The 27,066-nt window shown below is 43.2% G+C and overlaps 1 protein-coding gene across 1 annotated transcript; it reads right to left on the bottom strand.

Moving 5' to 3' along the window:
- Positions 1 to 328: 328 nt before the first annotated feature.
- On the bottom strand, positions 329 to 27,066 carry LOC146759234 (immunoglobulin superfamily member 22-like). Its single transcript, XM_085510325.1, has 3 exons — positions 27,058 to 27,066; positions 26,243 to 26,483; positions 329 to 1,304 (listed from the first exon to the last, which is right to left on the bottom strand). Exons 1-3 carry the CDS (start codon positions 27,064 to 27,066, stop codon positions 1,066 to 1,068), a joined length of 489 nt encoding a protein of 162 aa, XP_085366451.1. The 3' UTR covers positions 329 to 1,065.

Genomic DNA, 27,066 nt, shown 5'->3' with positions numbered 1-27,066 from the left:
GTATTGTGGTTAGGATGGAGTAATTAAGGTGAATAGACCCAGGGTTCCAACACCCCCCAGGGGCAGCCCCAGGTCCTGCAAGAGCAGCTCCGGCCCTGCTGCAGCCCTCACCATGCCACTCACGTCACACTCTCAAAGAGCAGCTGCAATTCCAAGGGGGGTTATTTCATTTGGCACAGAATCTTTTTTAAATGGGTCGCTTCCCAGACTTATGCTGAACAGCAACGAACAAAATTAACTTGTAGAATTGTGTGTAGAATTATCATGACCAGTGTTCTAGCTGTATCAGCCAGCAACTACATCCCTAAGATGCAATCGTTATTTCATTTTTGTAAGCCCCTTCCTCATTTTCAGATGTCACAGAATGACAGAATTGTAGGGGTTGGAAGGGACCTGCAGAGCTCATCGAATCCAGCTCCCCTGCAAAGCAGGCACTCTACAGCAGGCTGTACAGGTAGGCATCCAGATGGGTCTTGAATATCTCCAGAGAATGAGACTCCACAACTCCCCTGGGCAGCCTGTTCCAGTGCTCCATCACCCTCACTGTGAAGAAGTTCCTTTGTATATTGGTGTGGAACTTCCTATGCTCCAGTTTGTGGCCATTTCCCCTTGTCCTGTCCACACAGACAAATGAAAAGATGGTGGCCATGTGCCTTTATCTCCCACACTTAAATGCTTATAAACATTAATCAGATCCCCTCTGAGTCTTCTTTTCTCAAGGCTGCACAGACCCAGGTCACCCATTTCCTCATAGGAGAGATGTTCCAGGCCCTTTATCATGTTTGTGACCCTCAGCTGGACTCTTTCCAGACGATCCCTGTCTGTTTTGTACTGGCAGCCCAGAACTGGATACAGTACTCAAGAACCGGATACAGTACCATATACGTATTTTTTACTTCCATAACTCAACACAACCTTCTGTTTGGGAGACAAACAGCAACCTGTTTGTGATACACACCTGCAGCGTGTATCGGTGCTTTTGACTGAGTGAAAATTCATACATTCAAAATATGATTGCCAAGAATATAAAAGGGATCTTAGGCAGCTTCTCTTCCCAGAGTTTCATCACTGGCTGCTGAGCTCATAGACAGAGCTGTGTTTGACGGGGGCAGTGCCTGAGCACTTCACACAAAGTGGCCAAGGAGCAGTGCTGCATTTCTGCATGGCTGCATTTCTGCATGGCTGCATTTCTGCATGGCTGCATTTCTGCATGGCTGCCTTCAGTGCTGCAGGAGCTGTCAGTGCTGGTTGTCTCCTGGCAGTTGGAGCCATTTGGGCTCCCCAGGAGTAATTTTGCAGAAAGCCTAAGAAAAGAGAAAAAGCAGTGTGTTTTTACAGACAGCCTTCTAGGGAGAACAAAGCGCTTCCCTTGATTTCTGCACATAATTTAGGGATAACTTAATTAGCTTCACTGAAGTCATGCTAATTTACCTTAGGTAAAAGTGATTCTCTTTCTCCTTTTGTGAAAAGGGAACAGTGTAAATTTCCTGATGTTAATTAAGACAGAAGCAGACTATACCTTCATGTATTCAGTGCAAAATAAGCAAGACTAGAACACAGCCCAAACTCCAGATTACAATCACTGGCATGGTCATCGTTTGGCACAGGCATCCGCAGCAGCTGGGATTTCTGCAGCTGGCTGATAGAACAGCATAAGGAGGAACGTGTTACAGAGGTGCTTGAGAACTGCGTGGGTTTCTTTCCATGAAAATATCAGAGATTTGGAAAAGCTTTTTTGAGGGGCAGGTGCTACAGAGAGCCACTGTGCCAGGACCGTGGGGAGCTGCGTGGTGGGGTCACCATAGGACATAGAAGGTTCCAAGTTGGAAGGGACCCACAGGGATCACACAGCACCACCCAGACCTGGTGTCAGAGTGGTGTCCCAACACTCCCTGAGCTCCGGCAGCTCGGGGCTGTGCCTGCTGCCCTGGAAGCTGTGCCATGCCCACCACCCTCTGGGGCACAGCCTTTCCCTCACCCCCACCTGCCCTCCCCTGACACAGCTCCATGTGTTCCCTCAGACCCTGTGGCTGTCAGAGAGCAGAGCTCAGTGCTACCCCTCCACTCTCTGTGAGGAGCTGCAGGGTGCCATGAGGAGCTGTAGGGATGCCATGGGGAGCTTTAGGCTGCCATGGAGCTGCATTCTGACATGAGGAGCTGCTATGAGGGAGTCATAGGGCTGCCTTGAGGGATAACTAAACACAAAGACTACTAATACATTTCTGTTATTGTTTCATCTGAGGACCTCTATAAAACAGTGTAAGAGATTATTCTTTCACACCATTGTCTCAAAGTTTGCTGAGGACACAGATGGACAAGTCCTGGTCAAGGGTTGAGAAATCCTTTGTCTAAATCATAGAATCATAGAATTACCCAGGTTGGAAAAGATCTTGAAGATCAAGTCCAACAGCAGCCTAACAATAGTACCCTAACACTAACAACCCTTTGCTAAATCATATCCCTGAGCACCACATCCAAATGGCTCTTAAACACATCCAGGGATGGCGATTCAACCACCTCCCTGGGGAGCCTATTCCAGTATTTAACAACCTTTCTGTAAAGAAATGTTTCCTAATATCCAACCTAGGGACACATATGGACAAGTCCAGGCAAATCACAGTCAGAGTTGATGAAATATTTTGTCTGAAGATTTGCAGTCCAAGGGCAACGATAGAGAAAGAGATAAGCCACAGCTTAGTGGCTGGGAAGCAGTCTTTTCTCAAGGGAGATGCCATCTCGGGGGTTCTGCACATGGCTCTTACCCAAGTACCCAGGAATGCCACATTGGCAGAAGAAGGATAAAAAAGGGACCAAGAAACATGACATCAGGTGCTTCACAACATGATTCCTGCATGCTGATAGACTCTCCTGGGCCTGCTACCTGAAACTTGCCCCTTCCTCTTGGGCCTGCTCTGTCTCTACCTGCTTGCTGCCTAAGGCCGGCCACTCTGCTGCTGCTCTTCCCTGCACTTTTGCCTTGGGGCATTGCAATGGCATGCAACAGAATACTGCTAGGTCTTGGTGGTGACTATCCCTGCTTTATGCAATTTTTGCTTCTTTCCTATATTTCCTATTGCCCACTTTCCCTTCCCCATCACCCTAATTCATAATAGTTGCCAGTCCTCCCCTTCCCCATCTCCCTGATTAAGATTTGTAATAAGCTGGTTGGACCAACATTTGAACTCTTTGTTTTTTAATCTCATGTCAGGTATACATATATCAAAGAACCTCCTCTCCTTCCTATGAATTGGAGCAAGACAAACAGCTGTAATAAATAATGGTTTTCCTTATCAACATGTGTGGGATCGCAACCTTCCTTCCTTGCAATTACCCTAGAATAACGATTTTCTGCTAACTCCAAGTGGGCCTCAGCGTGAGTTCCTCAGATCTGAACTTTACTTGAGGATAATCAGGGTTGTTTAATTTCTGAGCAGCAGCTTCACTGAGGTAATTGATTTGTTCTTGAAATCGTGGTTTCAGGGAAATGCTCTTTGTAATTTCCTCAGCTGATATTTCATGTTGTGTAAAATTGCAGCTGTCACACTGCTTTGTATCACAATATGGTTTTCAATGGAAACATATCACCAGCTACAAGTGATTGTTGAAGGAAGTTTAAAAAAGGCACAGAGAAAAAGAACCCTGGAACTGTGTATTCTTTGAAAAGCTATAGAAAAATTCATGGCAAAATACACTGAAGTCTATGGACAGCAACTGTACTAATCGCAGTTCATGGAAGTAATATTTTTTTGATGAATAATGTATGCAGAATGAAACTTATTCAGTACAGTTCATCCTTTAAACAATGCCTGCAAAGATATGACAAGCAGCTGGAGAGATCTTTGTGGTGTGTGTTAGCCATGAACACAAACTACCAGTAAGCTATTAGGGAAAGTGCAAATCGTCCTTTACCTTACAAAATCTGTGTATTACAGAAACACACAAAAGGCTTAACTGGAGCTCTGCTAGCCAAGCGATGGTACATATTTTCAACATCTATGCCCTTGTGCATTTTCAAAAACCTCCTAATTTGTAGCACTTAGAGACCAAGGCATGATGGGCAATGGGTGGAGTGAAGCAATGCTGCGTGAATGAGTATTGGCAGCTGGGTGAGAGGTGTAGAATGGGTATTTTATTCCTCTATCCAGTTGCCCTCTGGGATGCCAGGCCCTTGGCAGATGGACATGGAAGGACATAGAAGAGACAGAGGGCACAGCTGAAGTGAGGTACATTTTGAGCAGGCACAAGATGACGCTATTGGCGAGAGGATGGCCAGGAACTCTGCCGGAGACCAAGGAAGCTGTGGGTTCTCCATCCCCAGTCAGAGTCGGAGCTGGACTGGCCCAGGTCTGCAGTGGAAGCAAACCTCCAGGCTGGCCACATCTGAGCAGAGGACTGGAATTGCATTCTTCCAAAATTTGTCTAACATTTTTTTTGTGTGTGATTTGCTGTTCTTAAATATACGTATATATTACACATGTTATATAAACATTTAATTATTGTGTATTTGTATACTTAGAATATATCATAGAATCACAGAACAGTTGTCTGGAGGGACCTTTCAAGATCATGTAATTCCAGCCCCTCCAGAATTGATTGCCATGTGCATACTAAATATGTATACATCAGCTATGTAGTTGCTCGTTTCTCAAAGGACACCATGAGTATTGAACTGAAAATCTATCTGTAAAATGGAAGTATGATTGAAAACCACACCAAGATATTTTGAATCCAGTGATGTTTCTTATAATAGAACTAAAAGAAATCAGGCTTGCATGTCACCCACAATCTAACAAAATGTGTTTCTATCACATAATCTCTAATTCTAGGGTTTGACCAGTTTCATTTTATTATTTCAGCTTCTGCTTTTAGCTGTAATGTTTTAAAACTTCCATTGGAGATCTCTTGGTTTGCTTCATTTCATCTCATTCTATTCCTCAGTTTTAGACAGTGACTATAGCAAAGAATGTTTCTGATTTTCCTGAAAGTCGTCATTTACTCACAGTGATTTCTGACAAATGCTCTGTTGTACAGTTTCTTTTTTATGATGATTGCATGGAATGTGCATATCACCATTATTTCCTTTAAGCCATTTGGATGAAGATTTGCTTGTACATAGACAAAAGCTGTATACCTTGGCTTTCTGAGTTTTGGTTGCATTTATCTTGCTTCATTTTTCCATTTAAGGATTACTCCATGTTTAACCAGCATGGAAATAGCACAGAATTTGGAGGTTTATTAATATCTATAATACAGAGCATTTGTGTCTGTCTCATGCATTGAATAAGATGATAGAAATGGGAAAAGATAAATGACAGGATTTTACAACTGATGTAGCAGCTGTTTTTGTGATGGAAAGCAAAGCCATTTCAGTCACTCTTTAATATGATTGGGCGTAGCAAGGTTATGCACTTGAGGAAGAACTGACAGAGGGAGCACTCTTAATAAGGGACAACTGAATTGTTGTGTACGAAAGAAGTGTGAAGCAGAAAGAGAGCAGTGAGACTGAGCCAGAGGAAAGCCTGGAGCCTGAACCTGTTGAGCGTTAAATCCCCTTCCCAGGAATGTGACTCATTTGTAGCAATCCATGTTCCAAATCAAACCATCAGCAGACACATCTGCCTTAATCAGGGAGTATCTTTTCCAGACATTTTCTGCACTAATGGGACACATTTTCTGTTCATATTTTGATGGACAGAACAGTGCAAAAAACAGTCATCCTAAGTGAATATTTATTGTTGTATCTGCCATTATTAAATGCCAAGCAGACATTATTTTACTGCTAGATTTTTAAAAAGATTCAGAAACACTCTGCAGATTAATGCAATTCAAATATAGGTATTTCAAATGCATAGTGATATTCACAGTAATCAGTATAAAAAAAAAATCAAATCAAGTCAAATCAAATCAAATCAAGCATTACTCCTCCGTTTTCACATACTGAGTTTCCTGGTAAGGCTTACAGCGTCAGGATACGATGAAATTCTTTAAAAGACCAAAATGAACAGCCACTTGTTTAATTGCTGTAGACTTTTATGCCAGGTTAGACCTATATTTGTTTCATCATATGGGAACAGTCCCATTCTATCCCAGACAGCCATTTTATTGTGAACATTGCTCTGCACTGCGAGACCACACCTATGCCAGAGGTACTTGTTTTCTTCCTACACATTAACTAACTTTGGTTGTTGAGCAGCATTGACACCAGAGGCTGTTGGGCTCCTTACCACAAAACCATTCCTCAAGAGAGGCTGAAATACAGTCTTACCCATCACTCTATGATACAGTGCACAGAGGGAGAGAACAAAGAGGGAGACAAAAAACTGAAAAAGAGAGCAAGAAAGAATATCCTCCATGTGATCTTCTGCTTTGTGTTGATTAATAGCATTGCTTGTTCTGCATGACAGTTACTCCCAGTGTGAACTGATAGATCATCCAGGGATCTTACCCAAGCCAGTTACCCATTAACTCGTAAACAAAGTATAAATATTAATTAATAATTCTTGGTTTTACAAAGTAAAGGACCCATTAAAATCAGGCAGCATGGAGATTTCATTTAGAAACACCTGCTGTCTCTCTAACTAGGCTCCCATAGGCAAGGTTCAGTGTGACGGCAGTGTCTTTTGAGGGTCGTTGGATGCCTGGGAAGCAGCAGCAGCACTTCTGTACCAAAGTGTTTCCCTTCCCCTATGCATATTTTAAATGAGGTGAATGTGCCCTGTCACTCACCAGCTCCATCAGCTCCTTATCTTAGCAGCTAATCTTGCTACAGGTAGTAAAAAAAATTACTGCAAGCTATTAAGTTTCTACTAAAATGTCAAATTCTGTGGAGTCTTGAAAAGAAAATGAGTGTATAGTCCCATTCCAGCTAGACAGATTGAGTTTGGTGTCCACTATGAACTAAAAGATTTACTCTCCAGATTGGCTAATTCCTTGAGCATTAAATGCCCCAAGAAAGGGAGCAAACATACTATTAATAACTCTAATGGCTAAAAAGCATATTATTTTCAAGTGATTTGTTAATCAGCATGAGTTCTGCCTACAGCTATTGCAATCAGTCATCTTTCTCCAGTAGTAGCTAGTGTCTTAATAAGGAACAACAAGGGATTTGAAGGAGCTAAAATTGTTCAGGCTCGAAGGACGATAACAGAAATTATTAACCAACTTGGATAAAAGCCACCAAACAAGATGGGAATACTATTGGAAGGGCAGATTGTAAAGCCTCATTGGAAACAGATAGAGCCAAAGAATGAGTTTGTGAGAACGTCTGTTCCGAAGCTGCTTCCCTCTGATGAAATTCTCATCCATAGTTTAAAATGGGAAGAGGAATTTTCTTGCATAAGACATCAGTGACTCATGGCTGTGGCTGCAGGAGGGACCTTGGATTTCTGGTTGAGCCTGGGGTGATGAAGCTGAGCCTGGAGTCCCCTGCAGTGCCCTCAGAGCTGCCCGCCAGACCTTGGTTGAGTTCTCAGCTAAGCAAACAAAATGATGATAATTTGTTCCTTAAAAAAAGAAGAAGAAAAGAAAAAGAAAAGGAAAAAAAGGAAAAGAAAAAAAAAAAAGGAAAAGAAAAAAAAAGGAAAATAAAAAGAAAAAGAAAAAGAAAAAGAAAAAGAAAAGGAAAAAGAAAAAAAAAGAAAAAGAAGAAGAAAAAGAAAAAGAAAAAGAAAAAGAAAAAGAAAAAGAAAAAGAAAAAGAAAAAGAAAAAGAAAAAGAAAAAGAAAAAGAAAAAGAAAAAGAAAAAGAAAAAGAAAAAAGGAAAAAAGAAAAAGAAAAAAAAAGGAAAAGAAAAAAAAAGAAAAGGAAAAGAAAAAGAAAAAGGGGGGAAAAAAAAGGAAAAAATAAAGAAGGTTCTTTGCTGTTTATGCTTCTTTTTGTCCTTCAAAGCAAAAAATAAAAATAAAAATAAATAAAAAATTTGGGCTTGGCCCCAAAACTCCAGCATCCAGGAAGGGTTGTTATGACAGATGTGGTGAGCACCAGAATATCTGTGGGCAGGGGAAGTGAAACCATTGGAAGAAATTGCCCAGAAGTTGTCTAATTAAACAATTTGTGAAAACATTGTTGTCGTTGCCTCAGACAGCCTGGTTTGTGTGAGTAATTCAACGTTGTGTGAAGGCTGGATGAATGAATCTAATCTGTTTGAAGCTTCTGGCTTTATTGGTAACATTTTATAAATAAAATAGCAATACAGAGGGCTGTAGAATCCCAGTGCTCAGGTGGGATGCACATGATGAGATGCAGGTAGTGGACTGTAGAACACCTTCTGGGCAGGCACCCAGCACCCAAAGCACAGGGCTGAAGGACACAGCCCAGAACCAACGAGGCCACTTTGCAAAGCACAGATGGGCTTTCTAGGATGTATTTTTTTCTCCTGCACTTTTTAATTACTTCTTAAATCTGGGATCTTTTTAAAGCAAGTCAGGAACATTGAATTACCATTTTAGGTTTTTTGTTTGTTTGTTTGTTTGTTCATTTGTTTGTTTAGAATTATTAAACTGTTTTTATTACATTTTCAGACTTTCTATGGAATAATAAAAATTAAAAAGCTTAGATTGAGAAACAACTCTACAACATTTATTAGATGACTGGCATCTATGAACATAAGATTTCTTCATGAAATTTTGTTAATGAACCCACAACAAGCAGGGGAGCATTTTGGTGCCCTGATGTACACAGGTGGTTTCCCAGCAGGTGGCCAGCACTGGCATTCCTGCAGTAATTGATTAGCTCAGGTGTACAAGTACAGCACTGATTGATTACCTATTAAATAACACTCCATTGCATTTCTTTCAATTATACAACACAGGATAGCTGTTGCCAGCCAAGAATTCCATGATATCAGACATATTGATGACTTATAATTGTTTATTTGCATTTGGAGCTGAGGACTTGGAGCAAACCTCTGTGAATGGCCACGAGGAGCACGTCTGTATCACACAGACAGTGTGCTGGAGGACGAGGGCTTGGATGGGTCACTGGGCTTTGTGACAAAGTACTGTGAACAAAGGGGACAGTCCTCCTGAGCAGGGCTGAGCACAGGATCCTGCCCTGGGCTCCAGGTGGAGACACGGCAGCTCAGGACAGGCTCTAAGGAGGTGGTTCCAGTTGGGGAGGCCCTGCACTGCACACCCACCTGTTGATTTAATGCAGCTGAAAGCTGACACTGCGCCTTGCATTGCTCGTGCAGTTTTAAACACACACAACTCCCAGATACTGGAATTTTACAAGGCCACATGCACATGTAAAGCAATCCTCTTGCTATTCTGAGGCAAAGGGAAGCTCTGTTCTAAAAATCTAACAGCTCTTTATGGCCATGTCTCTCATCTGATTGCTTTGCATCATTTCTGTGATCTCACTTCAGGATGCATTTTGGTTGGCTGTTTGTGAGAGCTTTTGTTAGTGGTGCTATTCTGGGACTGCATCCAACTTGCTCCTCATCAAGACCTCTGAGAGAAGTTTCCACATGAACCAAAGCCCTTAGAAGTCAGAAGTTTGAAGAGGAGATGCTGCAGCCAGTGAGCGGTGGGACATCCAGGGTCAGAACTATCATTACAGGTACAACAACAACTCCACTGCTGTTCCTACAGCCTAGACATGGCTGGGGGGGGGGGGGAGAGAAGGGTGGGGAAAGGGGGATCACACATTCTAGCAGCCCCACTATCTGTACCAGGTTGGCAGAGGCTTGAACCCCCTGAGCAGTGCTGGGTCTGCTGGCCTCTGACACACTCCTATCCAGGGCTGACCTCCAGAACAATTCGGCATGAACAGGGGCACCCAGAGCATCAGCAACATAACGAGAGGAGGGGTTGTTCTACACATGCTTCTTTTTCTGAAGAAATCTTTTCGCCATCATCTCCCAGTGTGCTTTTTTTTTCCCCGCAAAGCTGTGATCAAAGTCTTCAAACATATGGCTCCATGGCAAGGCAAGGATTTCCACAAGCTCCTGGACTCATCCTACCGCTCCAGACATCAGCTTCGTGGGCAGTCATACACATGGCTGGGATCCTTTGGGCTGTTTCTACAGAAGGTTGCAGCACTACATTACAGAGCCGAACCACTGCCTTAGGAAAACTATTCAGCAGAAGCAGCTAACTAGTGATAGGATGAGAAGTAATGGCTTCAAAGGTGTGCCAGAGGAAGATTTAACAGCCCTACAAAGTCCATCCTCCTGAAGATAAGAACAGGGGAGAGACCTGAAGAACATTCAGAGCCATACCAGGACTGCATGGTGCAGTGCAGCACAGTCAGGGCGCTCAGCATGGCCACAGTCATTGGGCAATTCCCAGCCCCAGCACCAAGGACTCAGGCTGTGCTGGTGCTACAGAGTCATGAGAGAAGCACTGCAACAGTGGGAGCTCTGCACAGGGGCTGTGCTGAGGGGTGGGCTGTAGGAATTCAGGAGTCATGCAGCCGCAACATGTGTTGGTAGCCATGGCAGGGGGGGATTTGATTCTGCCAGAAGCATCATAGCAGGGTACAGCTCAGGTATGAGGAGACAACAAGGTGTGTGCTGCAGAAGACTGCAAGAGTAAGAATTCATGAGTAGCCATAGTTATACATCTTGCTGAACAGATTCATTTCCCAATTTTAAAATGGCATTTGTTTTGTCATGTTTCTCATCACCATTAGTGCATAATGGGACACTGTGCATCAGTTTAAATGAATTCATAATGAGTGCTGTAGCAAGTCTATTGAATAGGAGATAAATAGGTGATTATTCTGACTCTGCTCTGATGAATGGGATTACTTATGGAGTTATGTGCCACTTCCACAACCTCTTATGGAGAGAGATACCATAAATCAGAGCAGACTGGGTGACCCATTAGATGTCATAGCCAAAAAAGAGGAGGACTGACTACAAGAAGTAAACCAGAAAGGACTGACAATGCTAGATGCCAGCTAGCACAGATCAAAGAAGACTGATGAAATGTGAAGACGTAATGTGGAGACTTGGGTGACCAGGACCCTCTTAAGGGAGTAATGTAAGGATGCAATGAGAAAAGGAAAGAAATGAAGGACTTGAGACTGGTACAAGGCAAGCTTTAGGAGAGTCATGGGCACATTCACAGGAAGGTGCATCCTTCCAGCATTTCCCTCTGGGCTTGAGGGAAATGAAATTAATGGTGGGGAAAGGAAGGGAAAGAGCAGGGAGATGCCGTAATATGTATGTTCACTTTTACACAACGGTAGAAGAAATGAATTAGTGAGAATTTAGCAATGATATCTAGAAAGTTAGAAGGTAAATGATGTGAAGTGGCCACAGATGTATGATTATTTCCTGAGGACATCAGCTGAATGGATGATGGATATTGTTGCCCAACATTTAAAGAGGGGATGCAGGCTGTAAGAAACACAGAAATGGCTGTGCTTTGGACAGATGATCAGGAACAAGGGAGAATGGACCTGAGGTCCTGGAATCAGAGATGAGAACAGATATCTTGGGTGGAAGGAACACAACAGACAAGGTATAACATCCAGGACACAGTCTGACCTGCTAGCATTAAGAGAAAATGGCATGAGTAGGAGGAGGTGCTGGGCATAAAGTGTGTGATTTGTACCATACAGGATAATAGTTCTGAGAAAAGCACTTCACAGGGAGCATGTCACATTGCAAGGCATCACAGGAGACAGGTAAAGCTGTCATTCAACTATTTACAAAGGCTGACAAAGATAAAGAAAAATTTTCCAAAGTACCCTCTGAAAGCAAAATAAAACTCAATTTCAGACAGCTTAACGATATTTCATCACGTTTTTGTGGACACTGAAGCATGATCAGAACTAAAATTCAACTTGGTTAAGAAGTGAGAAGAGAGATGGGAGTTCCTAGGAAGAGCCCGGCTGATTCATCTGCACTTTGATGCTGGAAGGAGAGCTGATACTAATGTGCAATGAGTAGTTTTGGGACTGTCTCTGGAGATACAGAAAGATCGGCTGAACTTTGGTGGCAAGGACATGCCCCAGGGAACCACCATGTGCCAAGGGAGAGGGGACTCAGATCAGGGGATGAGGTCACTTCCCACTTGGAGAGATTTGTTTCACATTTGAAATATTGTAATAAAAACTCTGAAGTTTTTGCTGTGCTGTAAGAGAGATCCTTCTCATATTGGCAATTGTGACATTGTGGGAAACTTCTAGAACAGACTGGGAACAGGTGGTTTAAATGGCAGTGCAGGCTGGCCACAGGATATGTAGCATAGTCTCTGGTGCAAAAAGTAGCAGTGACTTTAGTTTGGCAAATAGCATGGGTGGCATGGAAAGCCTGAAACCACAGAAAAATGCTGAATCATTAATAGTAACTATGAATGACTGGAATGAGTGTATATAAGGGAGAACTCATACATATATTTTAAGAAAACATAAGCATTACTGTACAGGCCTTACTAACAATGAAGTTTGGTTGTATAATGCTGAAATTTTATGTTTGACTAAGAGATTCCCACAGGAATGAAAGTAGAGAAGGGTTACGGCTGCAGTCAGTGACTGTCTGGACTTAATGAGCCAGAAGATATGAACAGAAGAGCTTCCGCGTCAACACGATGAGCCACTGGTCAGACTCAGTATGGATCACATTTGAGTCCCAAAGGCACTGAGCAGTGTACATTCCTCCAGTGTCACAGGCTGGGCAAACTGCTCAGATGTTTTCCTTCTGGATGAATGTCAGTTTTCCAGCTGCAGGGTATATCCCATACTCAGAGAGTCGGCCTGGTATTGTCCCCCATAGCACTTCTGACCAGAGCTTCTGTCCTTCCCAAACACTGCTCTAAATACATGTCTGGCTCCTGACCCACAGAGCAAGTGGATCGCAGTCAGACTGCAGTGATATGCCCCCACCTGGAGATGAGCAGGATCTCATGGTCACAGCAGGAAATACCCCAGACTGCCAGCACCCTGACAGGCAGAAAAGATGTTCAGGCAGAGACAGACAGTCAATGAAGTAGTCCCTCAGAGACTGAATACATGTCCCAGGTGTAAGGGATACTACAAGAGGACCATGAGAGATTGCTTGACAAGTTGGCAGTGCGGTGCTGCCTGAGATGGAGCTCACATCTCCTTACTGAAGGAGAGACAGATACGGTTAAAAAGAGATGGAAGATGAACGTTGCACTGTGTCCTAGGGTCCTAGCAGCAAAGACTGCCCTTATTTCTGTTGTCAAATACACATGCTCCCCCAAGGGCAGCTGGTATCTTACATATGCCAAGCACTCAAAAATGCCGCTCTGTCACCGTGTCATGGTCTGGTCTCATAGAGAAGTTTATTAGACTGCCTCTCTATTCTTCAAAGAATAACTCTGTATCATTTACAGAAGGCTTAGGAATGCCATGTGTAATGTGTGCTTTAAGTATTTGTTTGTTCTTACTTGAGCGTGGCTTTTGATGTAGGTCTACCCATTACATAAAAGCCAGTAAGCTAGAAAAGGATGAAAGAAAATGAAATGGTCTGTATCATATCATTCTGTATAGTATTTGTGTATACTGAATATTTCATTTATTCTGTAATCTGCAGATAGTTTGAAATTGAAAAGCCAGGCTATTGCAATGGCAGCCCTTTTGTTCTTGGAATGAGTTTGGCTTACTCAAGCAAAGCAAGTGAGCACCTGATTAAAGGCAATATCTATCTTTAAGGAAAAAGGCTGTCATTCTGTTGAGCTATTGAGCAACTCCCAAATTTATTTAGCACTGTACATGACAGGAGCATGAATGGACTTCTTCCTGTGAGATGCAGTCACATCCATGGCAAAGTCAAGTCCCCACTGTCCTGTCACTGGAGGTTGAGCCCAGGAGCAGCGGGGGCTCTGGGGCATATGCAGACACAGCACTTGGGATGTGAGCACACAGAGCAATGCCCAGAGTCCATGGGGTAGGAGAACCATACTTAGGACACAGGTTCAGGGAAAACCCGAAGTGATGTGCCAGAAGAAATACCACACGGGTAGATGAGTGGGATGTGCAGCCTCAGAGCAGTAATCCTCGGGGCTGGAAATGAGAGGATCTGGATAGGAAATGTCCCATCCCTGGAGACAGCCCTGGGAAACCTGATCTAGCTGTGGATTTCCTCATTCACTGCAGGGGGGGTTGAACTAGATGGCCTTCAGAAATCCTTTCCAACTCTAAGGATTCTATGATTCCAAAAAGGAGAACCAAGTCACAGAAAACAACCCAGTGCATGGGATACTGGCTGAGCAGGACCATAGGCAACCCAGTGCCCTCTAAGTCTATGGTGGTAAGAAACTCTTTACTCACTGCAATATTCCTGGAAATCTGGTGTTGTTCCTAAAATGCAAAGCATGGCTGAGATTTCCTGGAATGAGAGAAGAGAGTGAATGTCTGGAGAACAAGTGGTGCTTCCCTCCTCCCATATATATACATATGTAAATAGCTTGTGACCCTGAGAAAGGCAATTCACAAGGAAAAGTGAAGAAGATACATAAAAACCTTTTAATCTTAGCAGGAAAAGATGCATTATGGAGAATGAACAAAAGTGTTCTTTCCATAGCAAGAGCTTCTATTTTATTTACTTACTTCGGTTTAAACAATAACTTGTTGCTTTCTTATTTTGAGACAAGATGTAGGATTCAGAACTATGATGATCAGAAACGTGGTTAATATTCAGCACAAAAGTGCAGAAGGCTGATTTTTTTCACTGAGAGAACTTCACACACCCCAGCACTTCACTGGAGGCTGCTAACCCTGCAGACAGTCCCACAGCCAGAGTAGCACCGCCCCTCATCTGCTGGGAGGGGCACTTCAAGTTCTGAATGCTGAGGTACAAGTAACCAAAGAGCACAAGGAAGAGGAACAATCCCCACCTTCTGGAATTCGCACCCAGCAGGGGGCCAAGGCACTCTAGGACTCCTCTCTCCACTCATTGCTTCCTTGGCAGCTGGAGAAGAGAAGGAGAGTCACAAGGAGCCACGTGAAAGCACTGCAGCATCTCTCCAGACTGCATTCATCAAATCCCACAAGCTGAACCTAGCTCTCTTCTATAGCGTGAACTGTGTGCTCAAGAGCAATGCTCTATGCAGGCAGGATGCAGAGGCAGGTAGTCAAGTAGAAAAAGATGGACTGTACAGGATTAGCACAAAAGACACCAAGCTGAGTGGTACGGTTGACATGGAGGAAGGAAGGGATGCCATTTGGAGGGACCTTGACAGACTTGAAAGGTGGGCCCGGGTGAACCTAATGAGGTTCAACACAGCAAAGTGCAACGTTTTGCACTAGGGCCAGAAGAACCCCAGGCACCTGTACAGGCTGGGAGGAGTGGTCCTTGAGAGCAGCTCGGCAGAGAAGGACCTGGGGGTCCTGATGGACAAGAGACTCAACATGAGCCAGCAGTGCGCTCTTGCAGCTTGGAAAGCAAATGGGATCCTGGGCTCCATCAGGAGAAGGGTGGTCAGCAGGGATAGGGAGGTGATTATCTCTCTCTACTCTGCTCATGTGAGGCCCCATCTGTTGTACTGTGTCCAGGTGTGGAGCCCTCAGTACAAGAAAGACATGGAGATTTTGGAAAGGGTCCAGAGGAGGGCCACAAAGATGATCAGGGGGCTGGAGCACCTCCCCTATGAGGACAGGCTGAGGGAGTTGGGTTTGTTCAGCCTGGAGAAGAGAAGGCTGCGGGGTGACCTCATTGCAGCCTTTCAATACCTGAAGGGAACCTGTAACCAGGAGGGGAGTAAACTCTTTGAAAGGACCACTAATAGCAGGACAAGGGAAAATGGTTTTAAGTTGAAAAAGAGGGAAGATTCAGGTTGGATGTTAGGGGGAAGTTCTTTACTAGGAGAGTGGTGAGGTCCTGGAACAGGCTGCCCAGGGAGGTTGTGGATGCCCCGTCCTTGGAGGTGTTCAAGGCCAGCTTGGACGGGGTCCTGGGCAACCTGATCTAGTAAATGTGGAAGTTTGGTGGCCCTGCCAGGCAGGGGGGTTGGAGTTTCATGAACCTTGAGGTCCCTTCCAACCCGGGTCATTCCGTGATTCTGTGAAAAGAGACTGAGTTGGGGTATCTGAGATCCTCATGAGAACCAGCAGTCAGATCTGGCACACCCAGACCAGTCTGGATACAAGAGAGGGGAAGAGGCCAGAGAAGTCCCATTTTTAATCTCACAGGTTTTATAGGATTTTAGGCAATATCCATGAGATTTTATTGAGCAGAAAGAATTTTTACATTTCTGATTGCAACAGTTTCTGAGATCATTCTGCTCAAATCTCATCAGACCTCTGTATTCAGAAGTTCATCTGCTTGCAGAAAGTGATCAGACTTCAGCAAAGTGAGAGTACAAATGGGAGGAAACAAACATGTCAGCTAATGGACAATGGAGCCAGGAGTCTTAGCAGTAATCAAAGAAAAGCACTGTGAGCAGTGCAGGAAAGTGACATACCCCTCTCAATATTATAGATCAGCTTTTACTGAACTCAGCAGAGCTGTCTCAAGCTTTAACTCCAATGATATCTGCAGAGCTATCACTACTTTCAGTGTACCTTTCAGTGAAGGTGAAATAACGTCCACAAAGAAAGTGTAACTCCAAAGCGAAAGGCTGAGCAGACACTTCATACAGAAGCACAGCTCCTGGCCCACGCACTACTCACTGCTTGGTCCCACTGGGTGCAGGACTCACCTGCAGGCCAGACCTAACACATCTGGCAAGCACGGTTCATCAGACTGCTAATGGAAAGCAAAGCTGCCCATTACATGCTCTCTGATGTGCTGCAGATACAGAAAAATGAACATATAAAATAAGATCACTATCAACTAATTTCCCATTGGTGTTTTTTGTTTTTTTTTGTTTGTTTGTTTTTGTTTGTTTGTTTGTTTTTTAAATAGAGAAAACTCTCTGGAGAAGGGAGAAAGAATGTTTAAATATTGATTTAATACAGAGAATGGTCTGATGGTAATACATTTTCAGAAACACTCTTAATGGAAGGCTCCATCACAGTCATACACTGCTTCTAACAAACGCTTGGGCAGTGTTTCTCTCATTCCTGAGGTATAAGCACACAGAACAAAGCAGAAATTTTTCTCTAACTCCATAGTTATACTATGTTCCATGGGCTGCATCTGGCCTGTGGATTGTTGTTCCTGATCTATATGTTATTTTACCTCACTTTATATTATCTTGCTCCTGTTTCTTTAAGATATTCCATATTTTAAAATGTCATGTTTGTGTCCTTTAGATTTGGCATAAGAAGCAGCTGGAACTGGGCTATCTCCTCTAGCTGAAGTAGGGCTCATTTAACACAACATATTTCACTTCTTCCCATATGCTGCACACCCACAGCATTACACAGCTATTTTTCCTCCAAGAGAACGCACACCCAACTCACAGCCTCCACACCTGTTTTAGCTCCTGTATCCAGACTAATCAAAAGAGGCTCCACAGAAGATAAGAGAGCAGTCAGACATCCTCTGCTTACTGATTTACACATCACACAGCCTAGCCTTGTGAAAGCAATGTTGAAGAAATGTAATCGGTTTATTTGCACTGTGACAGCCGCGTAAACCACAGAAAGGAATGTGACAAATGAAGCCATCAGCTGTGCTGTGCAGGGAGTGAATACATTACACTTCCAATTACCAAAGTAGATAATACATTCCTTAAATAGGCTGGCACTGAAGCCCAGAGCCATTGTCATGGCACCACTGAGCATCCCTAGCAAGGCACTGGGTGAGAGCACTTCCCCTGAGGACAGGCCCCAGATGAGGCAGGAGGTGATGGCCAATCTGGGCTCATGAGGTGCTATCAGGGATGGGGCTGACACCACACATAGGGGTGGCAGGAGAACAGGGGCTACACAGTGCATATCACTGCTGGAGCAGTTGGGGTTGCTGTAGGGAGAAGTCCTGGATCCAATGATCCTGACATCAGAGGTACTCTTGTGGCATTTAAACTGATAGGACCCATATACAAAACGATTCAGGCAGCTTTTGCTCATTAAGGGATACAGTGTGGTACACAGCAGCCCTGAAAAATCTCTGCTTCTGTCTAGCAAACACTAAGGGCCTCTGAGCCACTAATCTGACTGTAAAGTTAAGAAGTTAAAGCATAGTGCCACTTAACCTTGCTGTGAGGAGACTGCATGCCTTCATGCATCTCAGCAGCTATGCTCCTTGGTGCTCTGTCAGTGAACCCCATGGCTATGCAGTGCAATGGGCACTATGTGCTTGGGGCTGCATGGACACTGCACCCACCCGTCTGAAGTAAGAACCCTGACCTCCTAGTAGCCACCCCATGCCCCCATCTCTCCAGCTCCTGAATTCTTCTTCACACTGCACTGTGTTCCTCCAGCTGGGACCCACAGCTCAGAAACTGGACAAGAAATGTCAGAGCCATGTGGATTAAAAGGCACCTCAGGAAATTCCCCCGCTTTGTACAGGCCAGCAAAAGTTCTGCTGCCACCGAAGTTGTCATTGGCTGTGGGGGGTGGAGGAGGGGGGAAGGCTGGGCAGTGTTTCTAGAGGCACACAGCATACTTGTGCTGCTCACAGCAAAGAGGACCTTAGAGAGACTGAAGCTGTGCAGCCTCTTAGCTTCTCGTTTCATAACCCATTAACTTTACACTGTCCAGACTGCCTGCTCCAGATGAAAGGTCTCTGATTATCTTTCCAGGTAAATTAATGCCTGACATATTTTGTTATTAGGCTTTGAAAGGCCTAATAAATAAATTTACTAGACAATTTCTTCATTCAGTATTGCAGTTTAAACCAACAGACAACAGCAGAGAAATGGTTCATTGAAGCTAACTGCCAAATAGCTGGTATCATGATGCAAATCAACCCTGAACAGTGCCCAGCAACACTTCTGGTCCACCTCACAGCACACAAATACAACTCCTGCACACTGCCTTCTTTGTGCACAGGCTGCTGCAGTCTCCATTCAGCTGAGCAAAGGCTCAGAGTTTCTGTCCTCCCCCTTTCAGTACAGTTATCCCTCACTGGGGGCACAGAGCACGTACAGTCCAGTGGTCCAGTGGAGAGGCCACAGCCCCCAGAAGTGTGAGGAAGGGACTGGGCTGCACCACAGCAGAGGAGGGTGCTGTGCTGGGAATCATCTTTTCTGAGCTGATATTGCAAATGGACCACTGAGATGATCCCTCATACATCAAAGCCTGAATTCCCATTAGCTGTAGAAAACTATTTAAAAATTACTCTCAAAATACTTCTCCTTAGTTCAAAAGTAGACAAGGCAGATATTAGAGATGTCAGAGAAGACACTTCTTTATTCCCAGTGGAAATGTTATTTGTACCTTCTAAACACCAGAGCTATTACAATAAACAATTCCATGCAAATAGGAGATATTTATGAGCAAAGAGGCACTCATGGGAATGAAATTATGAACACAGGTTCTTATTCTTAAAATAGTCCCTATTTTATGCAGATTAAAATTCTCCCTTGAACTATTCCCGTCCCTGTTCCCACCCCAGCACAGGTCAGGAGGAGTCAGCCCCAGGCCATGCCACCCAGCCCCTGCCTGGCACAGCTGGGCTCCTACCAGCCCGATCACCAGCTGCTCCAGGCTGCAACCAAACCTGCTGCCTCTGGTGTGCCTGTCATGCTTATCACTGGTTAACAGGCCAAGAGAAGCTGCTGAACCAATGTTCTTGGCCTGTCTCACAGCAATCTCATGCAAGTCTCAAGTAGTAGTAGCCATAAATGATTAATTTTCAGCAACATGAGACAGGACTCCATCTGCATTGCTCTATACCATGGCTGTTACTATATTCTGTTCTACAAGATTTAGTATTAGCCTCATGCATCTGTGAGAAAGATTAAACAAACAAACAAAAAAATAAAAATAATTAAAATATCAACCAACACAAATGACCATGTCTAACTGAGAAGCAATGATTTTGAAGGAAATGAGTTTTAAGATACCACTGAAAGTTGCTAACAAATCTGAACCCTTACAAATACATCATCAAAATGCATCAGGAAGAGATACTTCTACTCAACAATTCCATTTGATTGTTTTGAATTTGGTTCTAGGAAGGCTGTTTTTTTGTTGTTGTTGTTTGTTTTTTTGAGGGAGAAACAGAAAGAGAGAGGAATACTTAAACAAAATATCTTGATAATCCATGAGCTTATGTTTGGAAGAAAAAAAAGGGTACTTTGAAAGAGTGACCTTACAGCAAATTTGCCAGTAACAGTGGTATTTCCCAGGCAACCAGCACTGCACTTGCCCTCAGCTCTGCCCTGGGCAACAACTGGCACAAGCAGGTCAGGACCTGGGCAGCAGACATCCACACTGCCATCAGGCTCCCACCTGAGGGTAGCCTTCCATCCCTCCAAGATGGTTTTTACTTGGGCACCTGCATCTTCACTGTAGAACATGTGCTCAGCTTTGAAGTCTATGGAAGGGGGTGACTTTTTCTGCAACATAGCCATAGCCTAAAAATGAGCATAATATAATAACCACATGAACTTTGTTCTTTAATACCTTTGGTGTTCTCAAAAATCATGCTATTCACAAATAAAAGCACAGTTGACAACATCAAATTACCAAAAGGGAATGAGCTCTGAACATAAACAGAAGCTGGGGGACACAAATACATCTTGATACCTAAGGACATTTTGTACAGACAGAACAGCTACATTCCTGGGACGGGGACATGAAATTAAATGACTTTATGTAGTCAACTACAACTCTGTATTCACAGACAGGGAACAACTGGACATTGCATTTCACCATGCTGGAGTGGACAAGCTGTTCTCCCACACCGTATACTCAGACCTTTCTACTACCACAGTGTTGCTCATCATTCTCTTCCCTGCTTGCCTTGCTGCCCCAGCACCTTGCTGTCTTGGAGATGTGTAAGAAACATTCCTTGGAGACAGTAACTACAAGACAGACAGAGCTCTCCAGTTAAACCTTCAACTTGACAGCTTTTCCCACTGGAAAGATTTTTTTGTAGGTCCTTTCCAACCTTGTGATTCTATAAGTCTATGAAAGGGCACAGTGGGAATAGCACAGTATCTCCTGGGCTCAAAGGACCCTTTTAACTCCCAGAGCCCCTGCAAAAGGCTTGGGAGTGTCTGTCACACTGCATCCTTATGGTTGTTCTCCCACAGCAAAGAGGTGGCTTGGTTGATGATAGCACTGTTGGATTAAAGCTCACTGGCCTTTGGTCACTTACACTGCACCTGGTACTGAGCTGGTGTTCAGAAGGGCCACCCACAGTCCCCATTTCTGCCAAGTGGTTTTCCCCATTTATCTGAGCTTGAACTCCTGTATCCATAAAACAGGATTAAAACAGACCTATGCTGTTGTGCACAGAAATCCATAAAGAAACAATGCTGGTTATTGGAAAGACACAAATGCTCTCAAGTATGTGTGCAAAACAGTAGTAAATATTTTAATAAGGTATTAATGGTTGACTTAAAAGGCACTATGCTAATCTACAAAGAGCAAGACCGATGTGTCTACTTTCAACACAGGATTCTACACTCCTAATGGTCCTGTAATTTTCAGCTAAAGCCTGTTTCTGGAGGATTATCAATTGTCTCTCATAGGCATTACTTATAGAAAATTCTCAGGAACACTGTGCATATTTTAGCAGAGCCAGAATTATACAGAGAACATGCCTTATTTTCGTATCTATAGGAATAACTGGCTTCTGTGTCACTGTGTGCATAGGTTTTAAATTGTGGATCATCACATCAGTATCCTCCATGAACCTTAAATGCTTGTAAACATTCTACTTAGTAATGAATCTACATTTAATATAAATGTTTTTTTTCCTGAAGTTTATTCTAGGAAGAAAAGAACAGAAATTCTCATAATAAAAAATAAATTGTAGGTAAATCATATTCTTAAACTTCATATACTATTATATTTCATAACTTAAATTCTACAAATCTTGTATTAATTAAGCAAATTTTAAGAAAATGAGATCAAAGCAGAGAGTACACAAAGCCAAGCATTTGTAGTTATAGCCTATGAAAGTCTAACAGTTCTCTCCTTATTTCCTTAAGGTAGTAAAGAGAACCATAAAACCACTGGTTGGAAGGGCTACCAGCCTGTTCAGTTGCTCACACTATGTTATGAACTCTCAGAAAGGCCTGATAAGGCATTGCTCGGGCAGACGATCTGCCCAGAACCAGACGATCTATATTAAAATACACGGCCTAACGCCATTGGCACCGTCTGGGAACCCCGGCTCTCTCCCAGCGGTGAACCGAGCCCAGCCCTGAGCCCGGCACAGAGCGACGGAATTTTCTTCTCCTTTGCAAGAAGCTCCGGAGCTGCTGCGCTCCACGAGTGCCATCTGCTGGCACTGCTGCGCATTGCCCGGGCGGCCCCGGCTCGGCTCAAGGGCAAATTGTTGTGAACTCCCTCGGATAGACAGCTATGTTAGCTGGATAATCACAGCTGCGATGCCACCAAGAGGCATTTTGCCATCCGGCTGTAATTCTGTTATTCAAAAGGTAACTGTCAAATCACTGAAATCACATCCAGTTTAATTTAAACCAACTCTCTACTGCCCCCACCCTTTATCTGCAGAAGAAATCAATTTAGAAGGCTAGAGGAAACCTAGAAAAGTATCTCATCGCTTTAGTTATGCCAAGAAACTAAAACCTGTTTTGGTAGTCTCTGTTTCACAGACTTCCAAGAGTATTGTGGAATATTACTGCCTTGGAATGGAAAGATTTACAACCAGAAAGCCTACGAGTTATTACAAAAACAACACATTAGTTAGAGGATTTACTGTTGCAATTAGGCTCTCAGATGTGCGGCATTCGGGCAAAACAAACAAACAAACCAAAACAGAAGGAAGTGCAATTGCCATACATACAGACAGCCAGAACAACAAGAATACGTTTTCTTTAACAGAAGAAGAATTGCTGTAGAAGGTAAGTAAAATAGTGAAAGAGAATGGCTACGCTCATGTCAGTAGATTTGAACAAATTATACTGGATATGGCTCAATGAATTTGTTAGCGCATTTCTGTATGGAACATCTGAAAAAAGGTGTATCCAAATCCAGAATTATCTTTAAAATGTTAGCTAGCAAACAGCAAAACTATTGCATTTATCTTACTGAAAACACAGATGCAGCACAAGTCAGCATTACACTGTACACAATCAGGAGGTGCTACATTTGATTTTCAGCTTTCCCCTGGAAATGAACCCACAGATTTGCAGAGAATGACACACTCATAACATCAGGCACTATCCCAATCACCTCATCCAAGTATAACTCAAAACAAGGCCTGACTTGATGTCCTCCGAGTTCATATAGAAACGCACTGCTTCAGTAGTATATTCATAGACTGTAGTCCATGATCCCCCACCCCCCTTCCACACATAAAAGACAGAATACCTTCTAAGATTAATGTAACCAATTAATTGCTGATAGGAACCTCCTCCTTTACCCAGCTGCCTCTGAGAGCATCTGTATTTGAAACACCATGCCAGAACAACTTCATCTCACTTTATAGTGAACCTGTTCTGAGGAACAGATGGTACATAGAGGATGTGCTGCACTGCACCCACAAAAATCCACTGCCTGCAAGCACAGCAGATTAATGGCCTTTCACAAATTATTAGTACATCCCCATTTTTCAGGTGTCAGATAGATGTTGCCTGAAATGTTATTGCTAGTACTCTAGAAATCCAACATCTACTCTATTTTCTTTCTTGTTATTTCTGGCAAAATATGTAATTTATGTCTTCCAAGCCATCTAAACTGCAATGTATTGACAGCCAGACAAACAAATGTGCTGGAAAGCAGATGCAAACAGACACATTCTTAATATATCTATAGTTAGGAAGAAAGAGGTGAAGTAAAGCCAACTGTTGCACAAGATACACTTTGGATTTAGTTCAGAGAAAGCTATGAGGAAGTTTTAATGTCACTTTCTTCATTAACTATAATCTGGTCCACCTGAGGAGAAATGTGGAAGTCAACAAAAGCTAAGGTAAGAGCTTGCTCCTTCAGTCTTCCTGGCTCTGAATGAAAAGAAGAAGAACATACCAAGAAATCTTGCAGAGGAAAAAATAATCAGCTGGGATTTCAGTGAGAATTCCCAAGTGTACCTCAAGTTCAGGTTTCTGGGCATTACTTACACTGAACCCTGTGCAGTCAGATGTACAGTTGGAATAAGGCAAGAATAGTTATGTATGATTAGAATAATACAAGAACAGTAATGTACAGTTGGAATAACACAAGAACAGTTGTAAATAAATAATCAGATGGGATCTATGGGAAAAACTCATCAACTCTGAGGCCTTCAGACAAGATGGAAAAGGTTGAGTCTTGCCACAAAGGAGCGATCTCCAGAAAGAGATGCTGCCTTAGTGGTCAGCCCTTAAATGAAATCTAGGAGAGATCTCTGTCCTTTTCCTCAAAGGCAATACCAGCTGATCAATAACTGTTCCACACTTTGGACAGCCAGAGCTAATGATATTGTATATAGCTATATAGTATCAACCTTCTATTTCTATCCAGTTATAATCTTATGCGCACTTATTAAAATTAAATTGAATGCAATCACTTACAACTCCTGACCTGAATTATCTCTGCTTCACGTCAGACCTCTTCAGCACAGCACTAGGGATTAACTAGCATTGTAGAAGCACAGTATGGGCAAGGAGTCCAGGACATTGAGAGTGTAGCCTCCCTGACTGCTTGGTGTCCCACTACAGTGCTGTGACCTTCCTGACAGCATGAAGAAATTCTGGAACAAGAGAATAGCTTCACTGCATTAGTAATAGTCATTACACTCCTTTTTCCTCATATATTTCCCTCCTAGCCTTTAGAAATCTACAGGAATATTTTCAGAGCATCAAGCCTAAATTCATACTTGCAAAATCCATCCACATTTCTCCTGTAATTACAGCACACAGAGCAGTGCTGACAACCTGAAGTCTTTTGAGGCTCCTGTCCCATTGATCTGGACACTAAACAGGGGAAAGCTACTGTGGACGTTAGTGGATTCACAGCTGTATACCCAAATTTTCCTGTGCTCAAACTCATTTCTTTGTTTGGGAAGCTGAAAAGGAATTGAAGAGCATCAGTTAAATATTTCATGTTGTGCTGGAATGTATAATTCATGATCAAATCCTTGAGAAAGAAACAGATAAGATGGAGCTGCAAAAGCTTTAAATGAAGTATTTTCTTTTTGTAGTAAACTGACTGCTGAAAAAGTGCTTTTCTTCTTTTCTATTGGTATTATAATGAGAATTAAAAACGTGATAGAAGTAAGAAATGCACTAAATGGATTTGAACAGTTATTCACTTATACATTTTGTTGATTGATGCAATTAATGTTTTATACATGCTTTTCCAAAGGTACCCTGTTGTACTGAGTTCCTCCACATATCACTACCTCCCATAGGAATGGCCTCAACGTTTAAACAACCCCATGTGTTGTTCTTTTATTGTAGTAAGCTCGAGGAGTCACAGGGGCTATTTAGCAGTGCTTTTGGAACACAGCTTTTGGAACTGGTTCACTCCGTTAAAGCTGATGTGGTGGTTTCCAAAATCTGAACTTTCCTCCCCTTCTCCAGCTGGACACCCCTATCTCCCTCAGCCTCTCCTGATAGCAGAGTTGCTCTAACTTCTGTATCTTCTTGGTGGCCCTGCAGTGGACTCTGCAGCAGCTCTGTGTCTCTCTTGTACTGGGGAGTAGAAGACATAAGCAGACTACTTCAGATACGGCCTCACCAGTGTGGAGTAGAGGGGAAGGAGCTCTTCCCTCCTGCTTGCTTGAGCACTGAACTTAACAAAAACACTGGGATATGAACATTTCTTGTTTTCTGGTTGTTGGGCTTTTGGGGTCTGTTGTTGTTTATTTGGCTGGTTGGCTTGGAAAGTTCAATACCATTATACATGCGCTGGTAGGATCTCATCTGATAAACTGCATATAGTTTTGATTACACATATTCAATATAGACTAATTCAGATTGCCATCTTTTCTTGGCTCACTAACAACCAAGATCATAGAACCATAGAATGATCACAGAATCATAGAGTGGCCTGAGTAGGAAAGGACCTCAAAGAGTATCTAGTTTTAAACCCCCTGTCAAGGGGCCACCAACCACCAGACCAGGCTGCCCAGATCCACATCACACTGGAGAATCATTCGGTTTCCAGATTATTTTAAGGAAAAGATTTTAATCCATCGTATTTTCTGAAAACTAAGAATTGATCCTGCTCAAGGAAACAGAATAGAAAAACATCACCCACAGGCTGCAGATATTTACCTCGACTTCTCTACATGCCATCCCCAGTGTGCTTTTCAACTCACCTTGCACAGTGACCCTGGCTTTTGTTATGGAGTCCTCTGTCTCACAGGGGTACTCCCCACTGTCCTTGGCAGTAGAGTCATGGATGATCAGAATGGCCCCAGTTCCCTCCTGCTGCAAGTCGTACTTCTGGCTTTTTCTGATTGCTTTGCCATCCTTGTACCACCTGATGTTCAAATCCGGTTTTGACAGCTCACAGCTCAGGCTGATGTCCTGCCCTGCTGCTGCTGTCTTATCCTCCAGCTGTTTTGAAACCTCAGTAGGTTTTCCTGGAAGAAAACATTGCTTTTTGAGTAACATACACTTAGGGTAGGATGCCTCTCTCAAAATACATGCATCTACATGCTGGAGATAAGTTAGAGAGGCACTTGCAACAGACGCCATCCTACAGCCAGCAGTAATCTGCAAAGTACAGACAATAGAATTCCAGGCAGCATTTATTCTCTCTTAAATCTACCCAATTGAGGATGATGAACCATGTCTGAAAACTGCCTCTTCCTTCTCTCCACTGATCACACTGGGAGCCTCGGATGATGCTCTCAGATGCACATGCTCTAGATAGGAATTTGTTGTACAGCTAGATGCTGTGAAGGCCATCCCTTCAGCTTATACTTAGAGGATATTTGCTCCCACAGTTCCCTCAACAGAGCATTCCTGATTTACTGTTAATGGAACAAGCTGTAGTGAGATGCCCATTTCCAACACTACCCCAGTGCTTTGGGTAGTTCTCACATTTGTGTAAAATGTTTCCTCCTTTTACTTATTTTTAAGAGAAATTCTCAGTGCTTTGAGGTTCAAGTAGAAGGTTGCTATTCACTTTAACCAT

Source organism: Coturnix japonica, chromosome 10 (genome assembly GCF_054131305.1).
Source record: "Coturnix japonica strain WE chromosome 10, WE-NBRP24, whole genome shotgun sequence".
In the NCBI taxonomy this organism is placed as follows: domain Eukaryota; kingdom Metazoa; phylum Chordata; class Aves; order Galliformes; family Phasianidae; genus Coturnix; species Coturnix japonica.
This window is presented reverse-complemented; position numbering and strand designations above follow the sequence as displayed.